Below are 20659 nucleotides of genomic sequence, written 5' to 3'. Positions count from 1 at the left end.
ATGGTAACCACCTTTCATATTGCAAACCCGCCAGCAAGGGGTTTAGCTATATTGGGGTTGTATTGTTTTCACAACTTTTCCCTAACAAAATGCAACTATTTACGAAGCAGGTTTTTACATTAGGAAATAGAGCTTCAATATTTCCCAGTTGTGAGGAAATTTTTTTCCTTCGTAAAATGGAAGACAAAATAGGGAGAAAAAACTTGCTTATGTGAAGTGGAACATGTCCCACTCATACGGAGAGAAAATGATTAGACTGGTACAGTTTCCTGCTATATACCAAGCACCCCATTGGCCATAATTCTCAATGCGCGCAGGATGCAATGTGCACCCCGGAAGTTAGAGCGGAAATAGTTACAATGCAGACCGGAAACGCAATATGGATCGCGGTGTTGCGCCAGCGACTAGGAGCAAAATCCAATCATCTCGATGGTTTCTTGTCTGCCAAGATATACGAAGTCTCTATGGCCAAGCCTCCGTCACATGAAACGAGGAAATCGGGTTACAGTTAGTTTCCTACTGGCCGGGCTGCCTCACATGGTGCGCGGTTCTCTTTCTGGCCATTGGCTGCTGGGAGTTAGAACGACGCTCGCGAGCGGGGGCCGAGGACGGGATTGGCCGGCGAGCGGCCAAGTGGGCGGGGAGTCTGGGCAGCGTGCGCTGGGCGGCGGAGTGGAGTGGAGCCAGCAGTTAGTTGGTTGCGTCTCCCGAGCAGCGGCGGAGCGCGGTGGCTGGATGTGGCGGGGTCTCCTGCGGGTGACGGCCAGAGCCATGTCCGGGGGCGGCGCCTTCCGTCGCCAGCGCCCGCCGAAGGACTCGCTGCGGCACCTGCGCTCGCGAGAGAAGCGCCAGGGAGCCACGGGGCCCTTCCAGCCCTCGGGGCCCAGGACCGTCTTCTTGCAAGTGGCGGCGGCCGGGACGCGGGATGCCGGAGCCGCGCTCTATGTGTTCTCCGAGTATAACCGGTTAGTGGTGTCGCGAGGCCTTGAGCCTCCCCTAAATAAAGCGCCTCCTTCCTTTCGTCCCGGTTTTTAGTTCATGGAAGAGGAGCGACGCTTCTCTTCGCCCAACGCGCTTGTTCTTTCCAGCGCAGCTTCCTCCTTAAATGACGTTTCCTTTCCTGCCGATCTCGGCCTTGTTAGTGCAGGCAGCACACCTGGCCCCTCTCCCCATCGCCCTCTGCATTAGGACTGGCAGGCATGGCCATGCCCAGTTGCATAGCGGTGGAGCAGGCAAGACGGCCAGGGCACATGCAGCCCTCCCCCAGGAGCGCCCCTCCAGTCTGCCGCATATGATGCGTGTCAGAGGTAGACGCACCCAGTTCACGAGGCTTTGCTGGATACAAGGTGCAATCAGGTCATCTTGACGGCTGGCCCTTTCATTAGCCTGAGTTCAGTGACAGCTCATGCTGTGGGGGAGCAGTAGTCCCCGTTTTGTTTGCTCTGAGCTCCCCCTGCTACCATGCAGCCTGTCCTGGGTCCCCTAAACCAGGGGTCAGCAACCTTTTATAGCCGTGGGCCGGTCCACCATCCCTCAGACCATGTGGTGGGCCGGACTATATTTTGGAGGAAAAAAATGAACGAATTCCTATGTCCTACAAATAACCCAGAGATGCATGTTAAATAAAAGCATACATTCTACTCATGTAAAAACACACTGATTCCTGGACCATCCGCGGGCCAGATTGAGAAGGCGATTGGGCCGCATCTGGCCCCTGGCCGTAGGTTGCCTACCCTGCTCTAAACTGATCTGCTGCCTCATCACCATGGTTAGATTCAGCTGCCAATCTGTATGTGAACTGGGGATGGAGAGCTGTCTCATACTTCACCTCTTGGGCCAGTCCTGGGTGTTTTAGATTTGTTGTTGCTTTCATAAATCTGAAAATTCCTTAAACTAAAATATTACATTCCAGGTATCTTTTTAATTGTGGGGAAGGAGTACAGCGCCTTATGCAAGAACACAAGTAAGTATAATAATTGGGATTGAGGTTGGTTGCACAGGTGGTCAGAATCCTAGCAGGCAAATTATTCTAATTCTTGTCTTCGCAACAGGTTAAAAGTGGCTCGCTTAGACAATATCTTCATCACCAGAATGAACTGGGCAAATGTTGGTGGCTTGTCAGGTGAGTTCAACTAGGTAAAAGATTCTGTGTTTTAATTTGGCTGTTTTGAGCTCTTCAGTAGAAGGATAATGCTGATGTTATAGATGGTTAGGTTGCAAGTAGTTCTGAAAAGTAAATTAGTAATCTAGTGCTGTAGTAGATGTAGGAAGAATTATTTGGGTTTTAAAACATTCAAGGGTCTTTTGCAGTTTCTTCATGAAAACTAGCTCTTGCTCTCTCTTCCAGGAATGATTCTTACCTTAAAAGAAACAGGGGTTCCAAAGTGTGTGCTTTCTGGGCCGCCACAGCTGGTGAGTGATGCTGTTCCTACAGTGCTTGCCTGTGAGACCCTTCATCATCCCTTATTGCCATTACAGTATTATTGGATAAACTGTTTGAACTAATGCACCCCTGCGGTCACCTGGTTGTCAGGGGTGATGGTGGGCTCAAACACATCCCACCTGAGAGCTGTGCTCTGTGACAGGGAACAACAAGGTTTGTAAAAGCCCTGAGCTTGTATAATAGTGCAATTCTGTATATGTTGACTCAGAAGTACGTTCCACTGTGTTCAGTGTGACTTTTCCCCAAATATATCTGTATAGGATTGCAGCTTTAAGCTTTTGTGGTACTGTGTGTACTGTCAGGAGGGCAAACTTGAGAACTTAAAACTTATTCCTTTCAGGAAATATGGCTTCCTTCTTAACATCTGTAACTTGATCTAAGTTGATTCTAGTCTGAGTTGTTGCCATCTGCCCTTCTCCACTTGTATAAGTTACATTCCTTGAACTGCTAAAAGCTGTGTGTGCAGTGTGGGGTGCATATGGTTAAATAGGAAACATAAGAGTAATCCATGCTATTGTCCTGCTAGAAAAAACCTGTGCAATGCTGTAATTTTGACATTCTCTCTCTCTCTCTCTCTCCCTCTCTCTCTCTTCCTCTTCCTCTTCCTCTCCCCTCCCTCCCCTTCACTCCCTTCTACCCCGCCCCCCTATATATTCCAGCAAAACTACTTGGAGGCAATCAAAGTATTTTCTGGTCCATTAAAAGGAATTGACATAGGTAGGTACTGCAGGTTTGGGTGTGTGCATAATAGCTGCTGTCTGATTGGATGGAAGGCTTGTCTAGCTAGAGCAGAAGCCTGCTCCGCATCTTTGCCGTTGTCTTTGATCCTGAATTCCCCTGCAGCAACTTCCTTCATGTTGTTGACCTCACCATCTTTTTCAGAGGCATCTAGCAAGGAGCCAGCTGAAGTCTGAGGATAGCATTTGTGTTCCATAGCATTTTGATTTGGGCATATTTTATCCAACTTTGAAATAATCTTACTTATGTTCTCTTATTCGTAGAAAGAATGTGCACTAACAGTATCATCACACTGAATAGTATTTTGTCTGTTTTGTTACTAGCTGTACGGCCCCATTCTGATCCAGAATATCAGGATGAGACAATGACAGTCTATCAGGTTCCTCTGGTAGGTGAGTACAGTGCCGTAATTTTAACAGTAAAGGAGGAATGAACATGAGCTGAGAACAGCCTTGGGGCTCTGGTTTGGGTTATGTGGGATTTTACTTTGCCCTTTTCATTTCATTCTATAACTTTCCTTTCCTGCTGCTTAACAGCTTCCATATCATATGGAGTTTTGTATGATTTATTTCACTCATCTCCACACTTCCTTGCAAAGGGTAGACATGACTGAGACAGATCTACCCAGGCCACACAGAATGCTGAGGAGATTTCAGTGTAGCACTAAGGAGATTGCTCTGACAGCACAAACATTTCTTTTTGCCTAATGCAGGTATCTCCTCCACCCATGTGCTGTTCTGGGGGTTCTCCCAGCACCCCTGAGCCAGTTCTTTTTTGAAGGGAGGAAGGTGGGGGAAGCCCCTTTGCAGTAGCAGAAGTTCTTGTGCAGGCACTGCTAAGAGGACCAGTCAGTTGAAACTGCACCATTATGTCTTAACAGATAGTATTTTCTCCCTAATTGTAAGACTGACCCACAAAAATGTCCTCTAGCAGTTAATTCTTTGCCTTCCTGTCCTGTAGTCTACTTTTGTCTTTCCCCTATAATATCCCCATTGAAGTGGTGTCTTGTCAAATGGGTAGTTGTGAGAATCCAGATACTTTGGGAGCATCAATGGGACTATTTCTGGATGGTAGCAGGGAACTTTGGCTGATGATATTTTGCAGCAGCTAACAAGCTGAGTACCAATTTTCCTCATTCAAAGTGATACATGAAAACAGTTGAATATGTTCTTATTTCCAGTTTAAATAGTGTCCCCAGGGTAGAAGGGTGTGTGTGCGCACGCGCGCATGTGCACTTATTTAACCCCTCTCCCCATTTTATTTTCTGGAACAGGCAAAAAGCCAGAAGTTGAGCAAAGGCTACACCCAAGGCCTGAGTCACCAGCTGGTGAGGCTGAACAAAAGCGCCTGGCAGGACGGGGATCTCCCTCTGTGGAGCAGCAGTCTGTGCAGGGTGGCAGGAGTAAAGAATCCCCTGAGAAAATGGGTGAGGAAGCCTTGCTACTCATTGGTTCCAAGAATGTGTCAAGACCCACCAGTTAGATACAGATATATTGAAGGAGGGCTGCCTGGAAATTAGGAGCACTAAGTCCAGCACTAAGTTTAAGCTGCATGGTAGCAGAGGGTAAAGCAAAATATTGTTTCTCGTATAACTAATATTAAATTAGGTTAAGGTGTTTCTCTCTGGAGTTTAATTATTTATTTGATTTTATTATTCCTGTTTTGAGCCGGAAGGATCCTTGGGGAGCTTTACACTACAACAACCTTTTTCATTCTGAAGTCCTCCAGATGTTTTGGGCTACAAGTCCTATTATCTCTGACCATTGGCTGTAATGGCTGGGATGATGGGAGTTGTAGTCCATAACCTGGCACCAGACTGGAGCAGAGTGGACAACATTGATGTTGTGTCTGCCCCCTCCAACAGAAATGGGAAAGCCTGGGGCAGCAACTGGGCCTTGGGTTCTCCAAGGGCAGGTAGATAGCTGGGCTTTTCAGTATTGGGGACCATGTCAGCTGAATATCATGGGGTCATAAGAACATAGAACGCTGCCTAGTACTGAGTCAGACCAATGGTCCATCTACCTTGCTACTGTCTACACGTGACTGGTAGCAGCTTTCCAGGTCTTTAGATAGGGAGTCTCCCCCAGTTCTATTTGGAGATGCAGGGGACCTTCTGAACGTGGGACCTTCTGCAAGCAAAGCAGTTGCTCTACCACTGAGCTATGGCCCATTGTCAAGGCATGCTAGCTTGTTAATTTTGGCAGAGAATTTACGTGCATTATTTTAAAGTTGTGCAAACTACTTGAATCTTAAACAGAGTTTCTGTTTTTGCATTTAAGATGGTAGCTGGCGTATCGGTCAGAGGGACCCATCACTTGTCGTTGCATTCGTTTGTAAGGTAAGAATTGCCCTGAATAATAATGTGCCTCAATGGCTATTTTACATCGGCTTCTATGTACAGCAAGGGTAGCTAACCTTTCATGGTACTGACGTTTGGCTAACCCTTTGAAGGCCACATGCCAGCAGTGTGGTCAAAGTATCTTAAGCACACACACTCAGATGCAAACCTGGCTGCACATAGAACACATATATAGCCCACACTTGCATGTACAGAACACTCTCGCCACTAATGCCTTCAGTCTCTTGTGCACATATCTGCAAGCACACACACTGTCTTTACTCCCTATGCCAGCGCTAGGTAGAAAGAGAGGAATCTCTCCTCTGATTTCGGTGTCAGATTGGGATAGAAAGCCCTCTGTTTACCGCGCAAAGGTGCTTTTTCTTCCTCTAGCAGTGTGCCATCACAAGAAGCACTTATTCCCACTTCCTGAACATTAGGAACTTATTTCAAATGGGGGAAGATTTAAGGGAGGGGGCACCATAAGTGGCATTGCAGGTTCATCACCTTTGTACAGAATGATGCTTCCCAGGAACTTGGGACTTCCTGGGTAAAGACTTTGTGTCACAGCTTTAACAGCTCAGAAATGGAGAACAGTTGAGGCTGAATACTAGCCTGGTGCTTTGCTATCACGAGGGGGCCTATCTGAGTAAGTGGTCATTTGCTTTTCTCACTTTTCCTGCTTATGGAAAATTGAGGAATGTTTAAGATTGCAGGCTTCAGCACAGTTCTTAATAGATATTCTTACGATTGTATTGCACCAGGATTTATTATACATGTGCGAGACACACTCCTCCCCCCCCCCCCCACAACATATATTTGATTGGCTTCCTTGGAAATGTTTCACATTGACTAGGGATAATTTTGACTGTGAAATTCCTCAAAGTTGTGGTTATTAAAACACATGCAGCACAAGTCTATGCCTGCCTGCTTGGAAGCAAGTCCCACTGTGGTCAGTGGTGTTACTCCCTAGTAAGTTTTTTTAGGATTACAGCTTTAGGTTGCTTTCTTATGAAGCTGGCTGCCTGTTGGAGGATTCAGTATTTTTTGATACACCTCACTCCAGATGTTGACCTTATTCCAAATGAGACTTTCCACCCCTCCAGTTTCTGCCTGGGGGCATGTCAGACAAGTCTCTTTTTCTCATTCCCTTGTATTTTAATATCAATTTGTAGGTAGATGTCTTGAAGGGAGTTTTCTGATATAACAACTTGTGACTAAATGTGCTTTGTTTAACTTCAGCTCCATCCAAAGAAAGGGAACTTCTTGGTGATGAAAGCAAAGGAGCTTGGCTTACCTGTGTAAGTACAGAAAGGCTTCTAGTGAGTTTCCCCTCACATATTAATCCCTCTGATTAAGTTGACTAACTTTTTATAATGTATTTTTAGGGGCACTGCAGCAATTGCTCCCATCATAGCAGCCGTGAAAGATGGAGAGAACATCACATTTGAAGGCAGAGAGGTATGGCTCTTAGGACAAATTCTTTCACCCGCGTGGTCTGACCCTGCTTCTTGTTGTGAGTCGCTGCCTTTTGGATGTAACTGAACTTGTGTACTTCTTGTTTGGCTGAAGGGAGCACAGCCTAAAACATTCTGTCTTTTATCGCTGGTGATCTCTGATTAGCACATGAAGCTACACTGGTTATGGGTGTATTGATTTGTTCTTATAACGTCAGAAATGTCATGAAATGGCTAGAGGTGGAGGGAAGCATTGGATCTTTTCACCATGGTGGATTCAAGTGACTGACTTTCTGAAGTCAATACTTCCTGTGAAGTATTTGCATAGATGACAAGAATTGCTTCATGCCAGTCTCTTGACTCTTTAGGTGTAGCTTTCAAATTGTCAGCTTGGGACACCAAATACATAGTCCTTGAATTTTGTGTTGTTCGTACATGTTAAATAGTGTATACTGAGATGTGTGATTGTTCCAGATCTTGGCTGAAGAAATTTGCACACCTACAGACCCAGGAGCAGTTTTCATAATAGTGGAGTGTCCTCATGAAGGTTTTATAGATGCAGTCTGTGAAAACGACACACTGCGAAGGTATGGTTAAGAATGTGCATGTCTACCTTCATATTCAGTATGTGGGGTGGGGTGCCTTCCTGTGCAGTTGGCATTTCCTGCCAACAACATATTGGAGCTGATGTGTGACTTGCAAGAGATCTAGCAAGAAGTAATTTTTGTGTGTAGGACGGAAAGATGCAGTGCACATGAACAAATTAGTGGGCAACTGGCTAGAAACCAATGCTCTGTGGGAACTGGCAATATGGAACTGCTAGGAAATCACTAATGCTGTTCTAGATAGCCAGTGGTCCTGCCCAGATGGACTTGTGACAGTAGAAGAGCCTAGGCACACTGTTCTGAGGTGTCTGAATGATATTTCCCTGTGAGCAACGCTCTTCTGCTCTGACACTGTGGCTGCCGATAATAGCTCTTCAACTAAGGGCTTACTGCACTTCGCACAGATGCCTGTGGCTTCCATGGCTCCTTCAGTGTTCTGTGTTTGGCCATCTTTGAAGTGGTATGAAAGTATTCTACTGTCTGACCAGAAGTAGTTGATGCACTTTGAAGAAGCTTGTCAAAGGCTTCCACTGGGCTTGTGTCAAGTATTCACTTTGCTCTCCAGGTTGCTGATCCTAGAGGAAATGTTGCAGAAATGTTGCAGCTGATGCTTTCTATTGGTGCCTCTTTAATTACTTGAATTTCCAGTTTTGTGTGTGCACGCTTTAAAGTTATTCTGCCTTCTGGGCTGCTACGCAGCCATCTGGCCCACCGATGTGTTTGGAGATGATTGCGTGCAGTCATGTGCATACTGTTGTCTGTAGAGTGGGATGGTAATTTCATATTGGCATTAGATTAGCCATTCCCAGAAACCCTGTCATAAGAGCCTACGGCCAGCGGTGTTTACCTGATGATGCACCTGCTTGTCCACTGTGAGGACAGGATGCTGAACTAGAGGATCCTTTTACCTGATCCAGCAGGTCTGCTCTTTATAAGAAGTTATCATCTACCTTGGGAGCCCATCCCTCCCTCCCTGGAGCTTCACCTCCGCACCCTGCTCCGTGAGCTCCATGTGAACTGTGTCCCCACATGCTAGAACTATTGCTTTTAACTGTTCATTTTGTTTGCAGGTATCAAGAAGGAAAACAGGAGAATCCTGTGGCTTTAGTCGTTCATATAACTCCAGAACCTATTCTGAAGGACAGCCGCTATAAGCAGTGGCTAGAAAGGTATGTGTGTTGGCTGGAATTATATACTGTCTGTAGGCCCTGTTCAGATGTTCCCATGGGTACTGAACATATAGGGCAGCCCCACCTCCTAGATGCTGGTGCACATGCCAGCTGCATTCCTCTCAGCTGACACATGACTGGGTTTAAATTGTGGAAGATAAGCTGCCTTCTAAGTCCAAGGGACCACTTCGCTCGTAGTTTTAAAGTCTCTACAGTATATCAGTTTTCAAGGTTCCCTGCTTAAATCTACTCCTCTTGCAAATCTTACCTGGATAAAAATTCTGTGAATTAGCTGCAACTCCTGTCTGCAAGGAAAGCCTGTCATATTCTTAGGCACTCCTTTCCCCAGTTTGCTTTTTTTCTTGCTGATGTGATTTGTGCTGTTCTTCTGTGTGTATTCAGTAACACAACTTGTAGGGAAATAAAATTTAAAAATTATCTGGGAGGCAAGATAAACAAACCCTGTCCTTGTAGCCTGAGAGACAGGCCAAGTATCCCAGCAGGGCTAAACATAGGGAAACTTGTGTTCAGACTGGGAACCCAGTAAGGAGCAAGACCTGACAAGGTGAATACATTGTAAGTAATGTGAACTGTGTTAGTGTGCAGAACATTGAGGGACTCTACGAAGAAGGCACAATTCTAGTCAAAACGGCCCTCCTCATTTACAAATTCTAATAGTAACCTCAAGTTTAAACCTGCTAGAGCCGTGTGTTTGTTTTTTTCTTATCCCACCAGATTTGGAGCCAGTACTCAGCACCTGATACTCAACGAGAATTGCCGTTCGGTGCACCAACTCCGCAGCCACAAGATTCAGACCCAGCTCAACCTTATCCACCCAGAGATCTTCCCGCTGCTTACCTGCTACAACAGCAAGGTGAAGTTTCTGCTTGATTTCAGAGTGTGAAAACAAGGGGAGTGCCTTTCTTTTGCACAACTGTTTTGGTAGCACAGTTTTTTATATTTTCCTGTCTGCCCAGCAGGAAGAAGAGGCCACGTTCGATGTACTTGTCACACGCGGAGAGTGCCTCCTCAAGTACCAGCTGAGGCCCAAACCAGAATGGCAGAGGTTGGTGAGCCCTTATAACTTGTCCTTGGATAGGGACATAAGGCCTTCAAAATTACTTTCAGATACAGTGGTACCTCAGTTTACAAACTTAATCCTTTCCTGAAGTCTGTTCTTAAACCAAATCTGTTCTTAAACTGAGGCATGCTTTCCCTAATGAGGCCTCCCACCACCAGTGTCCTTCCACTGTTCATAGCTTCTGTTCATAGACTGAGGTAAAGTTCACAAACCGGAACACTACTTCCAATTTTGCAGAGTTCGTAAACTGAATAGTTCGTAAACAGGACTGTTCATAAACCGAGATCTCACTGTAATTATTTTATGTACACTGCTTAGTTGTTTTTTTTAAATAATCCTGTGGTTTCCCCCCTTCCCTAAATATTTAAATACCAAAATAACAATCCTGCCTTTCTTCGCTTTTGTAGAAATAGATACTATGAGAGCCATGGAGCTACTGCCTTTCCATTTAATTTTCTGCCCTATTCCAAATAAGGCCTAGTTAATTTTAATATTAAAGTCAGTAAAAAAAAAGTTTTGACACAGTGCATGACATAACACTATTGTGCAGGGAGTTACCCTGTCCTTCCCAAATCATTGACTTCTAGGGGTGGAACGGTGTGTTGGTCTAATACTCTAATGTCACATATTAAACCAGAGTGGGAGTAGCCAATGTGGTGCCAGATGTTGTGGTCTCCAATTCCCATCAGCCCCAGCCAGCATGACCAACAGAAGCTGATGGGAGTTGTAGTACACAATCCTGGTGTGAGGAAGGAGGTTAGAGACAAGTGGCAGCCCCCTGTTGTCTAATGTCTATTTCTGCCCCCAGTGCTACTTGTTAACTCAGACAGTGGTTTCAGTAGCAATGGGGAATAAAGCTTTGTGAGGTAGGCTGGTTGAGACAAAGGATACATGGAGCATTGAAGGGTAGGCAGATTGCAAAAGGCTCCTTTGGTTTAAGCTGATGCTCATCTGGTGAGTGGACTTCCAAGGGATTTGGTCCAGAGCACCTGGGGTTTGCAGGTGGAAGATGAAAATGCTTTCTTGGTGCTGGTAAATTTTACTGAACGGAAATTGCAATCGGGATGCTTGGGAGAAGTAATTGGGTACTTTGATTGGGAAATTAATGGCTGTTATTTTTCTCTTTCCCCCGCCCCTGCTCCACTTTCTGTTTTTTCAGGGAGGCTGTTCTTTCTTGTAATCCTGCTGAGTTTGTAGCTGAAGCCTTGGAACTCCCTCACTTCCAGGACTGTGTGCAGAAGTGCAAAGAGAGCTTGCCAGCCTCCTCAGGTGCATAGGTTGCCTGTGCTTGGAAAGGGCTAATGAGAGAGCTTGGGGGAGGGTGATACAACCTTCTTTTTCCTGATGTGTTTTGGAGGCTAAAGGCAGCAACGAATAAGAACTATTTAAAGACAATGTCTGAAAAGTTGGCCGTTGTCTTTGAAGGGATGTTAGACATAATATTCCTACATCCTTGATTTTCTTTAATGTTTACATCCCTTGAGAACATCTGCTAGTGGGGTGCAGAGTGGACACCTCCACTTCTCACTATTTGCTATGCAGCATATCAGTTGCCATTATGTTTTTAGGGCTGTGTTTTCCAGTTGAAAGAGAAAGCTTAATGGGAAAGTTTAAAAACATATTAAAAATCACACCATTTATTCACTAGAAAGTTATTTCACTTGACCTGAAAACGGCCAGAATCCAGTCCTTCTAACACTGTTGGGGTTTAACTTCTTGTTCCTTCTGGAGGGCTGTGCTTTGTTTTCCAGGTAAAGTAGAGGTAGAAACCCAGCCAGATGGGTGGGGTATAAATAATAAAATTATTGTAAGCCGTCACAGTACAGGAGTCTGCAGGATTCATGTTCTTTTCTATCTTTTTCTAGGAACCACTGGCTCCTACCCAGAAGTTGTTTTCTTAGGAACAGGCTCTGCAGTCCCAATGAAAATCCGAAACGTTAGCTCTACACTGATAAACCTTAGGTAGGTACAAACACGAGAGTGTCCTGTGGGGGCAGGTTCTCTTATAAGGAATCATTGATAAATAACATTCAGTGCCAAGTGGTGAGGGCTAAAAAAAAAAAAGAGAAGCTTTTTAACCTTGTTCCCAGCTATTGTAGCCATCAAGCAGTATCCAGCAATCACCCCTATAGGCTTACCACCAAATCCCATTTCTGAAGTTAACCTCAGACTTTTCACTCAAGTGATGATGCTTTTTGCAGATGGCTCCTTAGTATGTGACGAGCAATTGCTTATTCTAAGTCTCCTCTTTTATCTTCCTGCTGTGGCACATGCTTCTTGTTGCATTTTGAGCAAGCTGCACGTGTGAAACTTAATTAATATAATAAAATTAACTTAATTATTATAAGTAATTTTTTTTAATATAATATAATTATTTTAATATAGTAAAATTTAGAACCCTGCCTTTCTGTGTCAAATTGAAATGCTCAAGCAGCTTCCATCACAAACCTAAAAAAAGGAGAAGCTGGGAAAACGGAACAAAGACAGACGCATGAGATAGGCATAAAGCCAGGCCTGGCCAAGCCAAAGGCCTGCTGAAACAAAGTCTTGAGTTGATGATGGAAAAGCCATGAGGAAGGAGTGGGCCAGATGGATGTCCCAAGGGCAGCCTAGGCACAACAATGGAGAAAGGCCTTTTGTGCTTTTCTATTAATCGGATGGCGCCAGAACATGCAGCAACACCTCCTCACTTGATACCTTAGCTCAGTGGTTCCCATGTGGTCCATGTAACCCACCCAGGGGGTCTGTGGCACTGTTCACATAAGAAGAACTACCATAGAGATATCAAAATTTTCAGAAGTAGGGGGTCCATGGCTTGGCTTCTGAAAAGCAGGGGGCATGCAGTACTTAGCTAATTGGGAACCACTGTCTTTGCCCTTATCCCTGAAGTTGTATCATGGGATGCTGTATCCTGTCAGCATCAGAAGCTTTTGCTGGCCTTTGTTTCCTTGGATGCTGGACAGATATCTCAATATCCTGATGCTAGTAGATGTGGTACAAACCTGCACTCACTCTCTTGCTAGCCCTACCCAGTCTCTGCTTCTGGATTGTGGTGAAGGAACATTTGGCCAGCTTTGCCGTCATTATGGAGATGAAATTGACCGAATCCTGTGTAACATTGCAGCTGTGTTTGTGTCTCATATACATGCTGACCATCATACAGTGAGTATTGTATAGGGATGGGCACTATAGCATTCTTTTTCCCCACTATATGTTAATGTCCTCAGGGGAAGTGTGTAGTTTTTACCCTATGTCCTCCTCTGTGCCTTCATTTTTTCTATCAACCTTTAAAAAAGGTGGCTTGGTGTAGCTAATTCTTTCTTGGTGACAAGCCATTATGAAGTTACGATGATACTGTGTGGCTGAGAGCTAACCCAGTTTGTTGGCATCTTTGAAATGCTACAGGGACCTTTTTTCTTTCCATAAAATAAATGTTTTAAAGCAAATCCTTGTCTTGAGGTGTAGTAAGTTAGAACAATTTACAGTAGTAAGTGCACATCTATTATTATTATTATTATTATTATTATTATTAATTTATATTTTTAAAAAAACTTACCTGATATTTAACATTGGGCAAAGCTACTTTGTCTTTCCTGTGCACAGTCTCCACATATTTGGAAGTACATTACACAGCAACATTCCTTTTATTTTTCAAGCAGTAGCCCCCCCCAAGCAAATAGATTGGTGTAGTACAGTCATACCTCTAGTTGCGTTAGGTCCATGTTGCGTATTTTCGGGTTGTGAACGCAGCAAACCCTGAAGTGTATACTTCTTGGTTTCACTGCACGTGCATAACCGCTCTTCCCGCATGCACAGGAGCGCTCTATTGCGTCACACGCAGAAGCGACGCTCTACTTACGGCCTTTTTGGGGTGCAAATAGCACCCCGTAATGCATTGTGTCCATAAGTAGAGTTACCACTGTACTTCAATCCAGGTTTTTTTAAGGGTTGCTTATGGACAAGTTACAGCCAGATGTCTTACTTACAATGGGCCTCTCTCCTCTCTCCTAGGGCTTATTGAATATATTGTTGCAGAGACACCGGGCATTTGTAAGTATGTCAGCCTTAAAGCTAGAGCTCAACTTTGTGAGGATGGCAGCACTGACACATAACAGAGTCAGTTCTTGCCTTGTATCTGATCTGATGCATGCTTCCTATTTACTTAGCCTTGCAACATCTCCGACCTTTGCTTCTCTCTTACCTTAGATGACCCTGGGTCAGCCCTCCAGCCCGCTGTTGCTGATTGCACCCACATTGATCATGACATGGCTGCACCAGTACCATGACCATTGCCAAAAAATCTTGGGGCACATCAAGTGAGTAGATACACCAGGTGTCTTGCTTTGCTACAGAACACTGCAGGGCCCTCAGATGCACTGCATCTATTCTCAGATGCAGCTGCTGCCATGCTTTACCCCAATGCATGGTGTGCAGCTGCAGAAATGTGTTTTTTGTTTTGCTTTTTTTGCTGTCCTCTGCTATGTCTCACTGTCCTGCCTCTAAAGGAGTCTGTTTTTAAGCTTTCTTAAAGTGGGAAATGTTTTTAGATAGCGGTCAGGTTTGGGTTGAAGTATCTAATTTCATCCAAACCTTCAAGACCGTCGTAGTTGCTATTTTAATAGCAAATGCTTGTGTCCATTTTGAAGGATCTATTGCTGGTCCAGATTGTCTAGCAATTCATGCTCACTTATAGGCTAAGATGTATTTACTTCAATCCATGTTAATGCATGCTTCCCATCTTTTCTTACCCATGAAGGTGAAAATGATGAACTCTTTGCAGGCTTATTGAGATGGGATTTCCTTGGTATTTCTGCCCCACTATCAAGTGGCCTTAAAGCTTGGATTTTTTTTTTTAGTCTTATCACTTGCTCTGTTTCTCTCTTGTATTGGCCAATAAGAACTATATATTACATATTCCAGAGATCACAGAGTTTGCAGTGCATCACAGGGTGATTTTTGTCTGTAGCACAGGAGTGGAGAAGGCCTAAAGTAATGCCTATCTGTCAATCAGATAATTGTGCACACTGTTGATCCCTGAAGAAAGCCAGATTGAACCCCCCCTGTCCCTGACCATCATCTGATTTCAGTCATCACCACCTTCACAAAATCTGGGAGCAAGTGGCAAATAGGGGATTATGAAGGCAGATGGGGAGGTTAATTGCTGCCCCTTGAGGTTAATTGCTGCCCCTTGACCGCACTAGGTGGTACTGCTGTTCTTATTCTTTTGATAATTGTGGGGTGGATGGAAAAATCTTGGCCATAATCATATTGCGTCTTTCACCCCCCTTGCAGCTTGATTCCTGCACGGTTCTTAATAGAAGATTGTGATGTATTTAAACCTAAAGCAAAGGCTTTCATTAGCTTGCTTATGGAGATATACGACTTTGCAAAGGTAAGGCAGGTTTGAGGTGGGATGGGGGTAGAAAGGAAGCCCCTGTGGGAGTGTAGAGACCGCAAGAGTTAAATTGTTTAGCTAAATTGTCTTCGCTTAGAAACAGCCAGCTTGAAAGAAACAAGGCCACAAGTTACGTGATTGAATAGGGACTAAAGATAAGACAGCATGGGGAATGCAACAAATAATGCTGTAGAAGCTTCAAAGAGAATTGCAGATTAAGCACTACTGAATAGCTGATGCTGTAAAATTAGGGTAGCAACAAAGTGGACAAATTGCACGTGTCAAAAGGTGTCAGCTGCTAATTGGTTTGTGTTGCTAAATGATGCTTTACAGCTGTGTTAAACTAACATAATGAAGGGGTGGGTTTGATGATTTTTACATCGTTGTATCTATGCTTGTATTGCATTTGAATCCTTGTAGTGACTTCCGCATTGGGGCTGCTACTTTGTACATACAAGTAAATGTGATTGATTACTTTACCTTGACCTCCAGTGAGGGAACCAAGCTCTTTCCCCTACAGGAGAATCCCAGTGACCAGGATGTTGTGCTTTTCAGTTTCAGACATGTGAGGTCCGGCACTGTAAGAATGCCTTTGCTTGTTCCATGGTTCACAAATCTGGGTGGAAAATAGTATATTCTGGTGACACTATGCCATGTGATGCTTTAGTCGAAATGGGTAAGTGGTTTTTGTTTTGTTTTTTTGTCAGTGGTCCTAGATTATCTGATAATTGTTGGGAATGCTGTGTGGAAAGCCAAATTTCTCTTTGTTTAACTATTTTCCTTCTCCCCCTTCCCCCTAAAATGTGACAAATCATTTTTACAGGGAAAAATGCTTCTCTGTTGATACATGAAGCTACACTGGAAGATGGGTTAGAAGAGGAAGCTATAGAAAAGACGCACAGGTAAATGATGGAAGGGGGAGTGGTATTGGCATTTTCTTAGAGTGGCATAAATGAAATGAAAAGGCAGTACTTTCTTGAATCGAAGTAGTAATGGGAAATGTGTAGATTGGTGCAGATACCAATTGGCTGTTTCTGCCTTCAGCACTTCTGTGGATCAGGCTTTATTTAGGTCTGGACCTATCTTGTTTTTATCTTAAATGTTTTAAAAAGGGTGAATGATAGGGTTATGTGCTTTGAAATAATATAGCTTTCTACTGGGAAAGTAAACAATTGCAGTGAAAAGTTACAGCCTTTCCCAATTTCTAGCTGAGTTAGCTTTGGCATTTTGGCAGGATGTCCAAAGATTGAAGCCAAACAATATGAAATGACAGTCTGTTCCAGAGCATAATTCAGGAGGGAAGCTATGGACTACTAAGACCCAAACTCATTTCATTTCATGTTGACATGGGTGTTTCTGCTTGCTTGTTATATATAATAGCAACTGAAATAATTAAACTGCATAGGAAGCTTTGGTTCATAAAATATTGTTCCTGCAGTGTTATGTTTTCCACTCCTCCTAGTATTTTATTTTATGCTGGGTATTGGCTATTATGATACCTGAGGGGAGCCTTTTGCAATTCATATTGTACAGTCCTTTGTTTTACTGTTCTTCCTTTCCATAGCACTACCTCCCAAGCAATTGGAGTTGGGATGAAGATGAATGCAGACTTCATCATGCTCAATCACTTCAGCCAGCGCTATGCCAAAATCCCTCTCTTCAGTGAGGATTTCAGTGAGAAAGTTGGAATTGCATTTGATCACATGCAGGTGAGTGAAGAACTTGAGCTTTGAGGTACAGTGGTACCCCGATTTACATACGCTTCAGGTTACATACGCTTCAGGTTACAGACTCCACTAACCCAGAAATAGTGCTTCAGGTTAAGAACTTTGCTTCAGGATGAGAACAGAAATCGTGCTCCAGCGGCGCGGCAGCAGCAGGAGGCCCCATTAGCTAAAGTAGTGCTTCAGATTAAGAACAGTTTCAGGTTAAGTACGGACCTCCGGAACGAATTAAGTACCCGAGGTACCACTGTATAAGATAGCTCCACGTTTTCAGGTAATTTGAGAGAAGTTCTTCTCTCCCTTGAAAATGTTTACTAAATCAGGCTTTTAGCATCTGCAAAGAGGGCAGACCATACAGAACAAGAGCAAGTGGGATCAGAGATGATTGTTTCACCTTCCTTTATCAAACCCACATTGGGCTGGCTCCTAGCATTCCCCAGTCATATGTCAGCTTTTGTTGGGTGGTTTTTGCTGGGGATCCCAACTTACTTATATTAGAAAAGTATGTTGGGGCTCCAGAGACTGCAGTAGTCCAGCACTGTGGCAGTGCTGGATTGCATTGAACCTTCTTTTTGTGTGCCCTACACAGGTCAAACGGGCCGCAGGTGGCGTTGTGGGTTAGACCACAGAGCCTAGGACTTGCCGATCAGAAGGTTGGCGGTTCGAAACCCCGCGACGGGGTGAGCTCCCGTTGCTCGGTCCCAGCTCCTGCCAACCTAGCAGTTCGAAAGCACGTCAAAGTGCAAGTAGATAAATAGGTACCGCTCCAGCGGGAAGGTAAACGGCATTTCCGTGCACAGCTCTGGTTCGCCAGAAGCGGCTTAGTCATGCTGGCCACATGACCCGGAAGCTGTACGCCGGCTCCCTCAGCCAATAAAGCGAGATGAGCGCCGCAACCCCAGAGTCGGTAACGACTAGTCAGGGGTCACCTTTACCTTTACACAGGTCAAGGGGAGTTGAAGGTTGGGAAAAGGAACTCATTTTTGTCCACAACCAAGAGAATGCTATGCACATACCTCCTCTAGTACAGTAGTTTATAGCAGCGACAGAAAATCTGTAGCCCACCAGATGTTTGTTGGACTCCCAGTTCCCATCTGCCCCAGCCAGCATGGCCAATAATCCAGGATGATGGGAGTTGTAGTCCAACAACAGCTGGAGGGCCGCAGGTTAGCTATTCCTGGTTTATTATTGGCTGGGAGATATAGTACTGCATAATTCCTGCTGCTGTAATATTTGCCTTCACCACCAGGTGCGTTTTGGCGATTTTGCTGCTATTCCAAAACTGATCCTGCCGCTGAAAGCCTTGTTCGCAGATGAGATTGGGGAGATGGAAGAGCGGAGGGAGAAGCGGGAGCTGCGTCTTCTCCAAGAGGCAATTAAAGCTTCCGAGGCCCGGACTGTTGTTGAGAACAAGGCACCAGCCAAAATGAAATTGGAACACACTGAGGATTCTCACGGAGCGCCAAACAAAAAGCTAAAAACTCTCAGCTGAGCACAGCAGCAGACAGCTGCCTTTGTGCCTTTCTGACAGGGAGAGTGACCTATGCATGACATGTGGTATGCACAGCACAGAAGATTCTGGAAGGCAGCTGAACACTTGAGCTTAGCCAAACTTGGTTGACCTCTGGTAAATTACCAGTGCTGCTTCTACAGGTGCAATTCCTGCTGGACACATGACTAGCACAGCTGGCAAAATGTGCTTCCTGGCTACAGTGTGCAGATCTAATCTAATGGCTTGTCTGATTGTTTGCTAGAAATATTTTATTTTTCCTTTTCTATAAACGTTGAGGCAGATAGCAGCAAATGACGGGGCTCCTAACTTGTGGTCCATGGAGCTTCATTCAGGTAATCTGTGGTGCGTCTCTAAAAATGCAGTAAAAAACATGCATCGTCTAGCACAGTACGTTACAATTGCTACAACAGGCAGAAAAATCACTAAGTAGTCCACCAAGACCCTCAGCAATTTTCAGGTTGTCTGTGGAAGCAGGGGAGTTTGGCAACCACTGATTTAGACAAAGGGAAATCAGAATATTTTAACAAATGGGGATAGGACCTCTGGAATAAGGGGTGATTCTCTTTATTTTGCGACTTCCTAAATATTTATCATTTTTAGTGGGGAAATACCTTACTGTGGAAGAGGATGTGATGTGTTGTAGCTATGCATGCTTGCAGCATTAATACAAGATACCTAGGTTACATCTTGCACAACTCACCACCACTTTGGTATTTGCAGCATTGATGCTGTAGGTCATTCTTCCTTGTATTTTTTTAAATTAAGGGAACCAGTAAATCATATTTACTAATTACCCGTGTTTGTTTGTGTGTGTGTGCATGTTGTACTGGATGACAAGGTTTTGGAAGCAGAATTATTGTAACTTACAAACTTGCCTTTTTGATTCATTTTGGAGTAAACATGTCAGAGGAAAAGCTCTGGTGGGTTAGACCAAAAGCCCATATTGCCCAGCATCCAAATCCACATACAGTATGACATAAGAGCAATAGCAATCTCAACGTTCACCTGTAACTGGTATGTAGAGACATGCTGGTTCTGATTCTGGAAATAGCAACTATTTGTAGGCTTATCTGCCATGAATTTGTCTAATTCCCTTTACAAATCTGTTTGTGGTCAGCACCACATCTTGCAGGTGCAACGGCCTCAGTTTAACTGCATTGTGTGAAGAATTGCTTCCTTCTGTCTGTCCTGAATCTCCCACCGTGCAGCTTCAGTGGATGATTCCTGGTTCTAGGATTATTAGGGAGAAACTTATTTCTGTCCACTCTTCCACACTGTGCATAATTTTGTACCCTTTACCATGTCCTCCCTTACTTTACCTCCCCAGCCCCTCAACCTTCCCTTACTGTATTTTTCCAATCTGAACAATATTCCTCCTTTTTTTAAGCATTAAATTGTTACTAAAGGTGCTTGAGCAAAATACAGTAACAAGCTACAACATGCTACCCACATCATAATGCAGGCACCCCCCAAACTTGGCCCTCCAGATGTTTTGGGACTACAATTCCCATCATCCCTGATCACTGGTTCTGTTAGCTAGGGATGATGGGAGTTGTAGTCCTAAAAACATCTGGAGGGCAAAGTTTGGGGGGGTCTGTCCTAATGGGTACAATACATGGGTGACATAGCAAAAGCAATAAAAGGAAAACATGAATTGAGATACCGGCACAAAGAGCATACACAGTAAGTGGATGCATTTGTTAGCAGGTAGCATCCTTAACTTAATAATAATAATAATAATAATAATAATAATAATAATTTTATTATTTGTACCCTGACTGGCTTTCCCCAGCCACTCTGGGTGACTTCCAACATCATATATATATAAACATAATAAAACATTTAAAACATACAGGGCTGCCTTCAGACACCTTCTAAAGGTTGTGTAGTTATTTGTTACTCTACCGATCCTGCTCATATCAGTCAGAATTTCTATTTGAGCAGTATCCCACACTTTGCACTACCAACCCAGCAGAGAAGGAAATGTTCTTGCTACTTCTAGTCTGCCTGCTAAGAGAATAAAATCAAAAATTTATGAACAAGATTGCTCAATGTCTCAGGCCAAATTGAGCTAAAGAACAAATTTGAAATTCATGAAACTATATGAGAGGATCATCACCAAGCTGGGCTTTTATTTGCTCCTTTGTCAACAGGACTCCCATCATTTAAAAGGTCTTTTCAGCTGATAAAGAACTT

General features: G+C 44.1%; 1 protein-coding gene across 2 annotated transcripts; it reads left to right on the top strand.

The window, feature by feature from the left end:
• The first annotated feature begins 468 nt into the window (after positions 1–468).
• ELAC2 (elaC ribonuclease Z 2) lies at positions 469–19256 on the top strand. 2 transcript variants are annotated; one of them, XM_081897208.1, is made up of 24 exons: positions 469–965; positions 1913–1963; positions 2052–2122; positions 2348–2412; positions 3103–3160; positions 3505–3573; positions 4455–4607; positions 5461–5519; positions 6762–6820; positions 6908–6980; positions 7451–7563; positions 8652–8750; positions 9486–9624; positions 9731–9816; positions 10991–11100; positions 11697–11793; positions 12855–12993; positions 13843–13881; positions 14038–14147; positions 15124–15223; positions 15782–15902; positions 16050–16128; positions 16791–16935; positions 18200–19256. In XM_081897208.1, the coding sequence occupies exons 1-24, from the start codon at positions 484–486 to the stop codon at positions 18440–18442; spliced, it is 2760 nt and encodes a 919-aa protein (XP_081753334.1). In that variant the 5' UTR covers positions 469–483; the 3' UTR covers positions 18443–19256. The 2 variants fall into 2 exon arrangements, with proteins under 2 accessions (XP_081753334.1, XP_081753333.1); XM_081897207.1 differs by having other exon boundaries at positions 9728–9816.
• The last annotated feature ends 1403 nt before the right edge of the window (positions 19257–20659 follow it).

The sequence above is a fragment of the Podarcis melisellensis genome (assembly GCF_964234715.1).
Source record: "Podarcis melisellensis genome assembly, chromosome: 2".
Lineage (NCBI taxonomy): Eukaryota > Metazoa > Chordata > Lepidosauria > Squamata > Lacertidae > Podarcis > Podarcis melisellensis.
The sequence above is the reverse complement of the archived record's forward strand: the minus strand, read 5'-3'. Positions and strand labels throughout refer to the sequence as shown.